This window comes from Topomyia yanbarensis, chromosome 2 (genome assembly GCF_030247195.1).
Source record: "Topomyia yanbarensis strain Yona2022 chromosome 2, ASM3024719v1, whole genome shotgun sequence".
Classification (NCBI taxonomy): Eukaryota; Metazoa; Arthropoda; class Insecta; order Diptera; family Culicidae; genus Topomyia; species Topomyia yanbarensis.
In genome coordinates this window covers 125,119,719-125,133,265 of record NC_080671.1, presented here as the reverse complement: position 1 = coordinate 125,133,265, position 13,547 = coordinate 125,119,719, and the positions used below count along the sequence as shown (strand labels likewise).

The 13,547-nt window shown below is 37.8% G+C and overlaps 1 protein-coding gene across 1 annotated transcript in view; it reads left to right on the top strand.

Moving 5' to 3' along the window:
• The window catches only part of LOC131680863 (protein apterous), a 268,007-nt gene that overhangs the window by 235,634 nt on the left and 18,826 nt on the right, over positions 1 to 13,547 (top strand). The window contains exon 7 of the mRNA XM_058961578.1: positions 11,279 to 11,475. Within this exon, the coding sequence (XP_058817561.1) occupies positions 11,279 to 11,475 (197 nt within the window). The remainder of the gene's footprint in view (positions 1 to 11,278; positions 11,476 to 13,547) is intronic.

Here is a 13,547-nt window from a genome sequence, read left to right as displayed (position 1 = left end):
ACGATCACCTAAATATACACCGTAAAATAAAGATCGGCCGCCAAATAAACCGTAAAACTCCGGCAAAGAAATTTTTCGACGGAGTCATGCTCATAAAATTGAAAGAATAACAACGCCGGATTGAAGAGACACGTCCTCTGTAATCATCGCGCAGCCACCGTTTTCCGCCCTCCTTCGCTATCCTCAGAAGGATGAGTTTGCAGGAGGCCGAGTTTATCATTAAATTCACAAGAGCCTCATATATGTTCTAAATTAAACAAAAGAGTCGGTCAGTTATTTTGTTATGTCCTGAATAGCAGAAGAAAAAAAAACCGATCGAAGCTTTATCTTTTAATCTCTAATCCTCGAGTATGAGGTTCGACTTGTGGCAATACTGTAAATTAGCGAATAATGAACCCCTGCCGAACGGGAACGACCTTCTTAGGTTATGTTTTTATTTTTTGGGTTCTTTTTCTTAAAAACCAGAAGCCGATAAAGATCTTGGTCCAAAAAGCAACCGATCCAGGTCCGAGCAGAACAGTGCGTGGGTCTTCGGGTGTATATACAGATGGAACAAAGATAACGCTCCTTTTCTTCCTCCGCAACCTTCTGTTTACGATTCTATTCAAGAGGTTTTTGAGTATTTTTATGATATGTTTATTAACTTCTTGACTTGACGCAAGGTGCGAGAGTCGAAAGTAAGGAACAACAGGCAAAAGAGACGATAGCTCGTCAGGAAAAATAGGTCATTTCAGGGTCCCTACTTTCGGTGCTAATAGAGATAAACGACTGTCGCTTCTACCCTTACTCGTCGCATAGCAACGGCCTATTTGGATCACTCTTTCGTTTCGACTACCAACAACAGATCCCAGGCAGAATCAAATAAACATTCAGTTCATAACTCAGGACATATGCTTCTCCTGCAGGCCGCTGGCACGAGATGTCGTGACTGTCTGATGCCGGCCCGCCTCCGGGATTGATTCCGGGAACAGAACTGATCTCTCGGAATTAGGAAACATTCGAACAAAGTATGTATGCACCAGTCGGGATCGTTTTTCTGTCGATTGTGCCCCAATTAGGCTACCGTGTCGCTTCGTGGAGTCTGCGAGTCATTCAAATTGGGTGGTTTACTGTGGGGTAATTTTGTCACGAAGGACTAAAGCGGATGTATGTCATTTGGTTTTTTCATTCATAAAAATATCAAATGAACTGAATTTGTTTTTTAGATAGCAAAACAAAAGATTTATAATTGTTTTTTTTTGTCAAAATCTCACGTCTTAATTTATCAAAGCTCAGAGATTATTTAAACGATCCAGGGGTGGATCCAGAAATAAATTTCGGGAGGAGTTCGAAATTTCGATTGTAAAATGAGCGTTGTACAATACGTTATACGTAAAAATCTCATTTAATAAACTTCAGTATTGGATGACATATTTGATTAGAAAAGATTTTGGGTTTGAAACCAAAATAATACAAAATTTCTCAACAAGATTAAAATTTTCGGGAGGGGTCCGAACCCCCAGAACCATCCCCCTGGATCCGCCACTGATCTTTATTTTCGGCATATCGCTTTAACTATTTCACGATTAGTTTTCGAAAAGTTTGTACATATTGCACAGAAATACTTCCAGGAAATCATTCTGATAGAAAAGACTAGATTTTTGATATTTATGACGAATGTGAAATTCGTTCTAAAGCGGTTCGAATGAATAGTTCGAATTTTGCATTCCTCCTAAACAAGAGTAATGGTGATTATTGCATTGTAAATACGAACAATGTACACTGAAACCTCCATTTACGAGCTCTTTTTTTAAGTAATATTCGATTTACGTAACTTTTTTTACGAACTAAATTCAAAATAACGAACTCCTTTTGGAAAGTTTGAGTTCGTACATTACAGCATGAAGTTATGTATTCTTAATTAATTGTTACTAATATAAGTTGGGTATTTTCGGAAAGGGGTTGACGAGTGCATGACGGAAATCGATGTCTTGAGCCGTTTTGGAATCCAAGATGGTGACTTCCGGTTTAGATGAATTCTCTATAACCTCAACAATATGGGTTTTTTCGGAATGGGGTAGACGAGTGCATGACGGAAATCGAAGTCTTGAGCCAAGATGGCAACTTCCGGTTTTGATAAATTTTCTATAACCTCAACAATTTGGGTATTTTCGGGATACGGTTGACGAGTGCATGACGGAAATTGAACCCATATTGTTCGTTATCAAGAATATTGCTCAACCGGCAATCGTCATATTGAACTTGTCAAGCCCGTTCCAAAAATACCCATATTGTCAGGGTTATCGAGAATATTGCTCAATCCTATGTGCGGGGAACTCGGATATTTAGGAACTATACCAAACAAATTATTAATTTCGACTTTTTATTCTATTTTTTTCCAATCCATTTAGTCGACAACATTCTATTTCATTGCGTGATTGTAACAAGCCGTGTGCTTTTTTTAATATTGCAGAGAGAATAAGGAGAGAGACGGCGAGTCAAATCAGTCAAAATGGCAACACTCCTTTTATGATGATTTCCACACTAGCATTTTGGCAACCGCTTCCACAGGCTGTTCTTTAAATAATTCCTATTATATTTTGAAAACAAACCGTATGGTGATCGTTGGATTTGTTTAGTGAATGATGTGCGTTTTGAAACAAAGAGATGAACTAATTCTTAAGCTTGTTTTTATTAATACATATACTCTACAATGCACTTTATAATCACGATTTAACCCTTTCATGCCCAACTTTTTTCTAGAGCATGTAGGGTTTCAAAACTGTTTTTCCTTGAAAACAGTGGAGTCAAGAAACACGACAAGCCTTTTTTCATAAAGATAGGCGCTTCCCTTGCAGTGCTAGAAGCTGCTCAATGTTTACCATTCAATGCTCAATACAATTCTCCTAGAATATTTGCAATAGTCCAATTGCGTGGAAAACGTAGCCAAAAACAGACTAAATTGATAAGTTTTATCAGTTTTCAATAATATTGCATAATAACGAAGATATATCAAAAATTCATTTTCCGTCGTCAACGTAAACTGTTCCTTGCATCACTGCTCCATCGGAATCCTATCAGACTAATTGCAATAACTTCAGTTCTAGAACTGATCCTAGTAATGTTAATGCCCACATGAAAGGCAATACTACCATTTATAGGCCTTACTTGTTTTTGTGAGCAAATATAGTCTCAATAAAATGTTATAGCTGTTTAAAAACATTGTTGTCCTCAAACAACATGGGCACGAAGGGGTTAATTAAATTTTGACGAAAACTGGAATTCCATTTTTTAATGGATGTACAATGCTTACCTCCTCCAACTCAGGCATGAGTAAATTTACATTGCACGATTGGTCTGCTCAATGAGGTATTTTTGGCTTCACACTATTCGTCTCTCTCCCTATTCTCTCTGGAATATTTTATAAGTGAAAGAATCAAAGCCATTGAACCATCGACACGCAATTTTATAGTACCTGCGGACAATTCTCTTTCCAGCAGTGAACGTTTATTCAGTGTTGCCATTGATTTAATTCGGTTGCTTTACCACTGTCGTCGATGGTGGAATTTTTTTGGTCCAATAGAAAAACTACTTATTGTCGACATCTCTAAAATCAAACGATTTTATCAAATGTATTCTATCTTACTAGTATTCTTTTTCATCATTTAAATTTAAATTCAATAGTTGAGTTGATGGTGTGGTTCAACCCACGAATCAATATTTTTTCTTTGGTTGTAGAAACGATGTTTTTTTTCTCTCTGCACCTCTCTACGTAAAGGGCTTTTGTTGACTATTTAACTGTGCACGTAGATATTTGATTTGTATATGTACATAGCGTTTCTTGAGCGAGGTGTCCTCCCGAGTAATCTATAAGATTTTCGGCACAATAATTTTTGACGTATGAAAATAGACTAGTATTTAAATAGACTAGAACAATAGCGTACCAATTGAAAATCATGTGGTTTCTGCTTTCAAACAACACTTACTCTTTGACATCAAAAATTTATTCTGTGCAATTTACAACAGTTAACTAGTTAACTGTACTCCTATTTCGTTGAAAGCAGCAACGCGCGACGGGTAGTAGTTAGTACTTTATAAAACTTTTACCATCCACCTAACAGTGTGATGAGACATTTCTTATGACTCATATAACTCTCCGTTCTGCAATTATATCGACTGAGAACATTTGAAGCATGATGTTTCGCGATGTTTCTGATAACTCATACTACGTGGAACAGTCGCATGGCTCAGAGATCGACATGGGACAACATCAGTGCAAGAAAACTTAAAAGTCAAATCAAATCAATGGTAATAAGAAAGAAAATCGCCTTCAAAAAGAGACCGACAATCGAAATATTGCTAATGCTTTGTGAATAAAATATCCATGTTTTCCAAAAAACTAAATTTCTGAGGGGCTATATATGTTGCGCTGGACAAAAAAATCGTCAACAAATAAGCTCATTGTGCATAGTTCAAAAAAGCATACTTATATTAATCAAAAAAATTTAATGAACAAAAAGGATTCAAATAGTACACAAAATTTCCGAGTCATAATCAGTAGTCAACAAAGGAAAAAAACGAAACAAAAATAGATCTCCTTCGGTTAAAGTGGTTGTTGTTTGCCACAAAAATCACACTTTTGTACCAGATATCGAGATCTAGTCAAGTGGGATTTATAATACTAGCTGTGAAAAACAGTTTTTCGAGTAATTTTGCCACAAGATGGGGGCCTTACCCATAGATACCTCTTTTTGGGTCCACGGCCGGAAACCTGTCTCCAGTAATTTTTAACCTAGAGCTCAAAACTTTCGATTTCTTATAACAATAGCAAGTGACGTACGTATTTTTTCGATATATTTGTTTTTTCGCTAAATGGCGTCCTTTTTAGTTGAAAACACGCTGAAAAAGTCATAAAAATTGATCCGACTTTACGGTAAAAAGATATTGTAATATAATGTTATATGCTGCCTATTTTTCCGGCACATGCTTAGAGTAGGACCCTTTCAAAAATTCTTATCGTCTACGAAGTTAAATAACTTTGTCAGATAATCTTCAATCATTGTGCAACTTTCGACAAAGTTGTTCGTTATTAAAAAAGCTACATTACCTGAAGTTTTGATGTATTCAGATTAACTCTAGGTGTTTTTATTGAATTTTGATATTTTATTTCCGATCTTCCATATATTTCACCATAGAAACTTCGAAACTTTTGTGAGTGATGTAGTGGTATAGGAAAAAGCTCATATTTGGCATTCGATTTTTAGAGCTCATTACCATTTGTGTTAGGAGTGTTCCGAAAAACAGTTTTAAAAAGTTGCGACAGAATTGGAAATTTAAAGATTTAACAATTAATGTCGCCTTAGACTTTTTGTTAATACATTTTCAAGCCTCTAAAGCAGTGGTTTTCAACCGGGGGTGACTTCACCCCCAGGGGTAAATTGGACGATTGTTGGGGGTGAATTATGCGGGACAAATTTTAACTTGTTATCCAAACGTTCCCGTCGGGTATTTGTCTTTATATATTGTTTCAGTATGTCATGAATTGAGACGCTTACTGAGAGTGCCCTGGAACAGGTTTCTTATTGTAAATTTGTGGCATTCATCCAATTGAAAATCTTTTTTTACAGGGTAATAGGGTTACCACCTTTGGTAAGGTTTTCACCCGGAAATTTTTACTGACCTGGGATAGGTTTTTATAGATCATTTTGAACCTATCTGACCTATCTGCTGAGTTTAAATTAAACTCTTTCATGCTTTTTGTAACTCGTCGAAGTATCAGTCACCAAAATTGGCACACATTGACCTTTGTTATTTTGTTTTGGCAAAGCATGATGCGCACCACTACTTTGAGCTTTCCTCATTAGCTGTAAATTTATCGCGTTTGTAAACCGTGTTGTCCACTATAGATAGGTGTGAAATTTCACTTCCCTGGCTAACGACAAAAATCTAAAAGCACCGGCCACTCACGCTGTGGAGTAGCAGCCGAACAACCATTGCACACTGCGGTTTCTTCCTAAATTTTTGCTGGGCACAAAACATTCGGTTATTCGTCATCTCAGTCGCTAGGAAGGTTCCAACAAAGTAGCAAATCTTTTCTACCTGGCCAACAGTTAAGGTCCGCTTCTGGAGCAGTCAACATTAACACCGAAGGAACTCATTTGAACGTATTGAGTTAAAATTATTCATCTTATCACTAAAATCGGAGAAATAGATGCAAAACCCGGAGGCAATGAGATCATCTCCGAAAACTGGAGTCTTCGGGTCAAACCCGGAGGGGTAGCAACCCTACAGGGTAATGAGGGTAAACAATTTTCAGAAAGGGGCAAATCATGGGGATCAATATTCGGAAAGGGGTACATGGAACGAAAAAGGTTGAAAACCACTGCTCTAAAGTATAGGCTAATGAGCAGATTTTTGATGTACCAATTAATCTGCTTTTTCAAGTGTTTAAAGTAGCTAAAGGAAAAAAGTGCTATAAGTGTAGAGTTAAAGTGGAACTCTTGTGGTGTCTAGTGAAAATATTTGATGAAAACATGTTTTGAGTGCATAACAAGCGTGTGTAAAATTGCGATTGCCGGAACACGCAAAACAGCATCGCACAAGGGAGTATTTTTCTAATATATTTTCTAATTAGACTATAAAATTCCACTACAAAGTGGAATGCAATGGCGCAATCAACTGTGAACAATGTTTTTATGTGTTTGTTTTTTGCTGATTAGGATTTCGTATGGTGTTTTCTCTTAACAGAAATCTATCATTTACCTTTCTATGAGATGTCTGTTTGATAATTCTCTGAGGGCTTCTCAGCAAGCGTCTTTCGTTGGTCATGTTTGTTGGGTGGTGGACCGAATCGACGATTTTGTCGGTCGCTCGATGCACCCGCGAAATGTCTAACAGCTAATCAGAAACGAATTCATAGAATAGCTTTTGTATTAGTCGGTGACGTGGTCAGGGTGGGTTTTAAGTACGATAACAGAGTTTAAGAAATATGTTTTGGGACCCTTTTTAAATTGTTAATTTCCGGTAAACGTGCGAACGCCGGTTCATGGTGCCGCGTTGCATATCTTCTGTGCCATGGCAATTTCCCGGCTCTTTTAAGGAGTGTGGAACGGGATTTCGCGTAAAACTGGGGGTTGTTATTCAGGACCGGGTGTTTTTTGTAGTTTACAAGGAGATCTCAATCCATTTTGCCTACCCATTCCAGTGTTTTTTGTGTGTCGAAGGGCGGAGTAAGAGACTCCTATGTCCCTTAAACTTAAAAGAAATTCCATATCCTATATCATCGTTCAGAACTGTAATTCTTTCAACTATCTCAAGTTTTACACTTATCTAGTATAATCAGTAGTTAGCATAACAATAAATAAAGCGCGCGCGGAATTGTTTAGAATCAGCATTCTATTTTTGCAAGTCAAGATTAGTAAAAGTTTCTCGCACTGCGAAACCACGTACAATTGCAACGATCTATAAGAATAGTACCTGACACGAGAAAAAAGGGAATCGCTCACAAATACATAAGATTCGGAATTTTATTCAAACGATCGCCTGGAAAACTTTACACAGACATGGTAGAATACGCAAAACATTCGCGGCGTGATGGAAAATTGAACGGTACTGATTTATTAAAATATAAGAAATACTCCGACGGTTTCCGGAGTTTAATTTGCATATTTAACCAATCGCATCGCATTAATGCATCAAATGATAAATCTCCCAATTTCTCGGCAGCCGGCTGCCAAGAGTAATTTTATATGATAACGCTCCTGGCACACTTACTAACAAATCTCCCCTTCCCGTGATACATGTGGAGATGTAGAGGATCCCTCGGTCTCTAGCAGCAGAATGTATCGGACTAACATTCCTGCTTTCCCCAGAAGATCTGCATTCGGACGTGGCCGGCGTCGGTATTGATCAGCATGCAGGGATCAATATAGATTGTACAATGTGGCTCATCGTGCTATTCCCAAGCATGTTGTTCCAATGAACATTTTATAATCTGAATTGGTTCTGGTCAATAACGGAGTAGCAACCACGGGCGATCTCTTTTGCTTATGCTTATGCTTATCATTTTCAAGCCTCTAAGGTACATTTTAGACCAATAAAAAAATTTCAATTTATTTAGAAATTCTACGGTGGAGTAACCCCTTAAATCATTTGTTTGGCACGGCGATATACGGGAACTAAGTGAAGCAGTTGGTGTTTTGAATCATTACTAAAACTCAATGAAGCTCATCGTGTACCCTTCGAGTCCTTCTTAAGCAATTTAGCAGATCGTGTAGGGATTCTTTTCCACATAGTTGCTGTATTATACCTGAGGATCTTCTGTATTTATTTCGTAACTACGTATGGTTTCCCAAAATTGGTTTGTTCGAATTCTGCCTCCGGAGCGATTTCTTCACCCAATTTCTCCCGTTTGGGTCTCTAATATTTTGATCTGTTTTGCGTTATACAACAAATTTTCAGCAAGATTTTTGAACTTATGTTAACACCAAAAAACTGGACGTAATGAATTTCAAATAATACATAATTGTACTATTATCCAGTTCAGTGATTAATTATTTAAAAAATATTTATTTTCATCGGAATCCAAAAATACGTGCGACTAAATTTGTTCAAAAATATCTCCATCGCAATTTAAGATATATGTTTTTTTTTTCACAATCCGATTAATAAGTGATAGAAGCGATACATTTTTATAGTAGAGAATGAAAAACAAATCCAAAATATCATTGAGTTCTCTTAGAACTACGGAATTTCAAATACCCATAAATCGATACCGTTCATTTTTTCAGGAATGTACAACTTACTGAAGAACAACTTTGTCGACAACAGTAAGTATTTATGTATATTCAACCAAATAGTTGGTTTTGATCGCTCTATCCTAATTCGACAATCATAAAGAAAAGAAGAGAAGACTAGATCGCCTAGGACTTATAGCGAGATATGGCCCTCTGATTGTATCATATCGAGAAAACGGCAAAGAACTTTCTTGTTATTCTTTTTGCATCGCTAGTAATTCTAAAAACACTTCTTCGTGAAACAGAGATAATTTTTGTTTTTTTTTGCGAGTCTTTGGCTTGCAATTAACAGCTTGTTAATCATCTGCCAGTGTATCACAAGCAAGACTGCTGATGCTGACCAGAATTTTTATACAGCATCCCACCAAAATAAAAAAAAAATTTAAAAAAATATGAAAGATGCCAGAAACGATAAAAAATTTCACTATTTTAGAGTTTCGATATTAAAACTAAATATTAGATGCAAGTCCACAGAAAATTTCCGTGAATTAGTTCATTACCATTATTGCGCAATCCTAACGAACTGAGTAACTCTGCTAGGTGAACCAAACGTTTCGTGATAAACCTGGCATTCGGCACAAAGAAAAACACCCACCCAGACTCATTCTAATCTATAACGTAAACATTGCCCTTTCGATGCGAGAGAGAAAAAAAACCTCCAAAATCTAACTAACTCCGACTGCGATTGTTTGCGATTGCCGTTAACGCCTCCGAGTCCCGATCGTGGCTCCAGTAACCTATACCCGTGGCCGTGGCATAGACGGAAGCCTCCGAGGCACCTCCGAAGTATCATTGTCTGGACGATCTCTGTCGAAAGCCGGTTATTATTTATCTTCGACTTCGAGTTCTTCCCGGCCTTTGGGAAGACACCGGCATCGGCTACCGAATTTCATTACACCCTCCCCGGGAACACCTTTTGTTCTCTTCATCGCCATCCAGTGTATTGAAAATCAATAGACGCGATTTCGGGGCCGCTGCGAGGGAGTAACCAAAAGGCTATGTTTAACCAGCCCAAAGCCGATCCCGTCCTTCAGACCCTCTCCTGTGTATAATTTTCGAACTCTCCCCTCAGCGGTCAGTTTTTTTTTGAGGTTGTTCTTATTCTTGCTAGTCTATTTGAACAAAGTTTCTTTTGTGAACATTTCAAGATCTTTGCTTTTTTTACGATCCCGACCCGCCAAAGAACTAAACATGTTGCCCGGAGCGCCTTCTAGAAGCACCTTCCTCTAGCGAGCCGGTGCCATGAGCGGCTACCGAATTTTGACCGCGTGGCTTTACCGCGTAGTACCCGAAAACAACCAACCGTGGGAATGGTTTTGTATCTTTAGTGGGCTGACTATAAAATAGCAAGGGTAAAAGTAGCCGTCGCCGCTGTCACTCTCTTAAAATCTGAATGGACCATGATGATGCTGACGAGTCCAGTGATCTTTTTTATTCATCCCGCAGCAATAAAACTTTCGTCTGTGAGGAAATGGTGAATGAAAGTTTTTCTTGGTGACATTAAAACGATAAGTGATGAGCTGTTGTGCTTAAAACGGTGATTAATGATGGGGAATTCATTCCCGGAACGGAAATGGGAAGATACCTCGAAATTATGATGTTGTTTTTAGTATGGTTACGTTGGCCTGAGGATGTGGGCATGAATTTTTGCTTGCCTGACCATTTGGTTAAACAACCCAAAGCTCCTCAGGCGAAAATTAAAACTAGAATCTTCACGAACACGTTGACAAACGACATCGTGGAACATCCTGTAGCCCCTCGAACGTCATAATGTTTATTGCTTAAAGTACCCACTTGACTCACTTCTTAACAACCCGCTGAGGCACCATAAATTTAGCTTATGCGACCTTCAAGATCATCACCCATCATCTCCGTTTGCAAACGACCATCGGAAGGTTTGTTGTAGCGGTTTTTAGCTTTTTCAAAGCCACTGACACTTAAATCTCGTGCGCTCTTGCTCATCCGTTCAACGTTCAACAGCGACATACTGAGTCATAAAACATGCCTCTTTCGTGGTGCTTCCAGTTCACCAGCCAGCGAATTATGTTTTGGGCGATGAAGACATCTTATTACTTTTACGATTATTACCAGCTCATGCAAAAGTGCTCCGAGATTTTCGAGCAAATTTCCTCCGTTGTACGACAGTCGGTTAGTCGGTACTGGAGCTATGTTTTTTTTGTTTTAATACTAAAAGGTGGACAGAAATTCATTGCCGCCCTTTGGCACTGTAGGCAATCACATGTCCACAGGCCGGGCAGCTTGTGCTGGGAGCATGGCCTTTTAACTGCGTCCGCGGCAGGTTCCTCCTGCTTTTGGCAGGCATCTCAAAACTATGGCTGACGATGCTCGTTCCTTCTGTTTACTCATGCGGGTAAAAAATATTACCGCTTCTGTCGACATTTACCCATTTTCCGCTATAAAATTGTGCTGAAAACATCGTGTTGCCTGTTGTGTTGAAAGAATCTTCGCTGATGTCGTTCGTTTTTCTCCGTTTCACTTTTCAGATCTTAACACCGAGTACCTTGATTTGGGCTTCAGTCGAGGCCTGGGCTCGTCGTCGCGGGCCAAACGGATGCGAACTTCGTTCAAGCACCATCAGCTGCGTACCATGAAGTCCTACTTCGCCATCAATCACAATCCGGACGCGAAGGATCTCAAGCAGCTGTCGCAAAAGACCGGCTTGCCGAAGCGGGTGTTACAGGTTAGTGTTTAGTTTTAGTTTTTTTGCGAAACGGCATCCCTCATTCAAATGCCTAACGTTACGATACTTCACCTTTGTAGTAGTATTGTTTTGTTTCAGGAGTTGGTCAAGAAAAAGTAAATTATGGAATGCTCGCGATTTTAGTGAAAAATCTGAGCTGTATAGGACACAAGACGTCCGCAATCCAAGTACATTTTCTTGGGATTCTATTTGTTTTGGAAAAACCACACGGCGAAAAAAAATGTTCTAAAATTCGTGACAGAAATACCATGAATTCTGGAACAATCACGCTTTTGCATTACGAAACCCGACCATGAACAAAAATCATTTATATTCGTCTTCAATTTCCTTCCAGTAACGCCCGCATAACGCTTTTATTAGTGAAAATATTTGTTTTTGTACTTACTTGCGCATAAGGGCACAATACCCAACTTAGAGAAGGTGGATTTGATGTTTTGTGTTCCACTCGTCAGTAATTGACACCAACTTGCTGCCCGCAAATTAGTGCATCCATTTTTTCCGTCAGAAAAAATAAAGGTCGCATGATAGTTTTATCTTTTATAAGAAAGTGAAACAAATTTGAGCGTTTACTTTTAATTTTTTTCATGATTTTGAAATAATCAAAGTGTTTATAATAGCATAGTGTGTGAGAGTGCATGCATGTGTGAAAAATATCCATGGCAACTATAATAAAAAAATTAAAGGGTTGTGTACAAGACCCGACCGCAGTTACATTGAAAATGCAGCATTATTAACCCTTAAAGGCTCAAATCATTTTTTTCCATTGTATATTCGTCCTAATAAGGACAGTTTGCTAAAAACTTTGTTTTGGGATACGGGACGAGAATCCTTTGAAACAATTCGATCCTTGCCGGCGATTCGTTTCTGCTGCATACACACAGACGAACATTCCTCTTTCGCAGCTCATGTCAAATAAGCACTATGTAACACAAGGCGATCTCTTTTGTTAACTTTCTGATGCAGATGAAAGACCATCCTTTTGTGCGACAAATAAAAATTATTACTTCATTCTTTTTGGTGTGGTTTTCGCTTAGTGGCAGGGTTGCCACATGCACTGATTTCCTTAAAGCTTTTGCAAAAACCATCGGGTTGGTAGATTATTTTGAAGATTATTTGCATAAATTATGATTCACTGATAAATGTACAGAATTAACAAACACAAACTTAACACAAGTTAACAAAAGGAATTTTCTAATTAAATTCTTTGTTCATTATATACTCGTCCTAATAAGGACGGTTTGCTAACAACTATATTTTGGGATACGGGACGAGAATCCTTTGAATCAATTCGAACCTTGTAAAACGTAAGCGAAAACTTTCTCTGTTTTCTTACATTTTCCCAATGTTTTTTACAATAATATGGATTTTTCAATAGTGTACACAGTTGAAATACCAATTTATAGTTGAAACCAATTTTTAAGTTGGACTTCTCTGAATCTATTAGTATTTAAATGACGCAAATCCATCAATAATTAACAGCGCTACAGTCGTTTAAAATTATGCCACATTTTCGTGACGCAATTCGAAATCAGATTTTAGTTTTACACCTAGCCCCAGCCCCATATAGTAGAATAAAGCATTTTCAATGCTAAAATCAGAGGAAATTGTGTGAAATAAAATCTGAGAAAAAAATTTCAGTCTGAATCACTTGATTCGACCTTCTATAACTTGGACAAATATATAGCACTAATTTTTGATTTGAAAGATTGCGGTTGAAATTTCAAGCCAATTCAAGAATTCACAGTTTACTTCAATTTAGTATATGATGATGATGAATCTTTTACGTATATATAAAAGATCATATCGTCGTTCAGAATTTAGATATTTCCAAGGAAATTTCACAAAAAATCTAAAGAAAATGTGCCTAAATATTAGTCCAAAAAAGGGAAAAAAAGAACTTGAAAAGGGTATGATATACTGTGGTTGAAAGTTTAAATAATGATTTTCATTAAGTCCTTCATCACCGTAGTAGCCATAGGAAAATTCTCTGAAACCACATGATAAAATCTACTAAAAAAAAAAATAAAAATCCACGTGGACGTCGTAGGGAG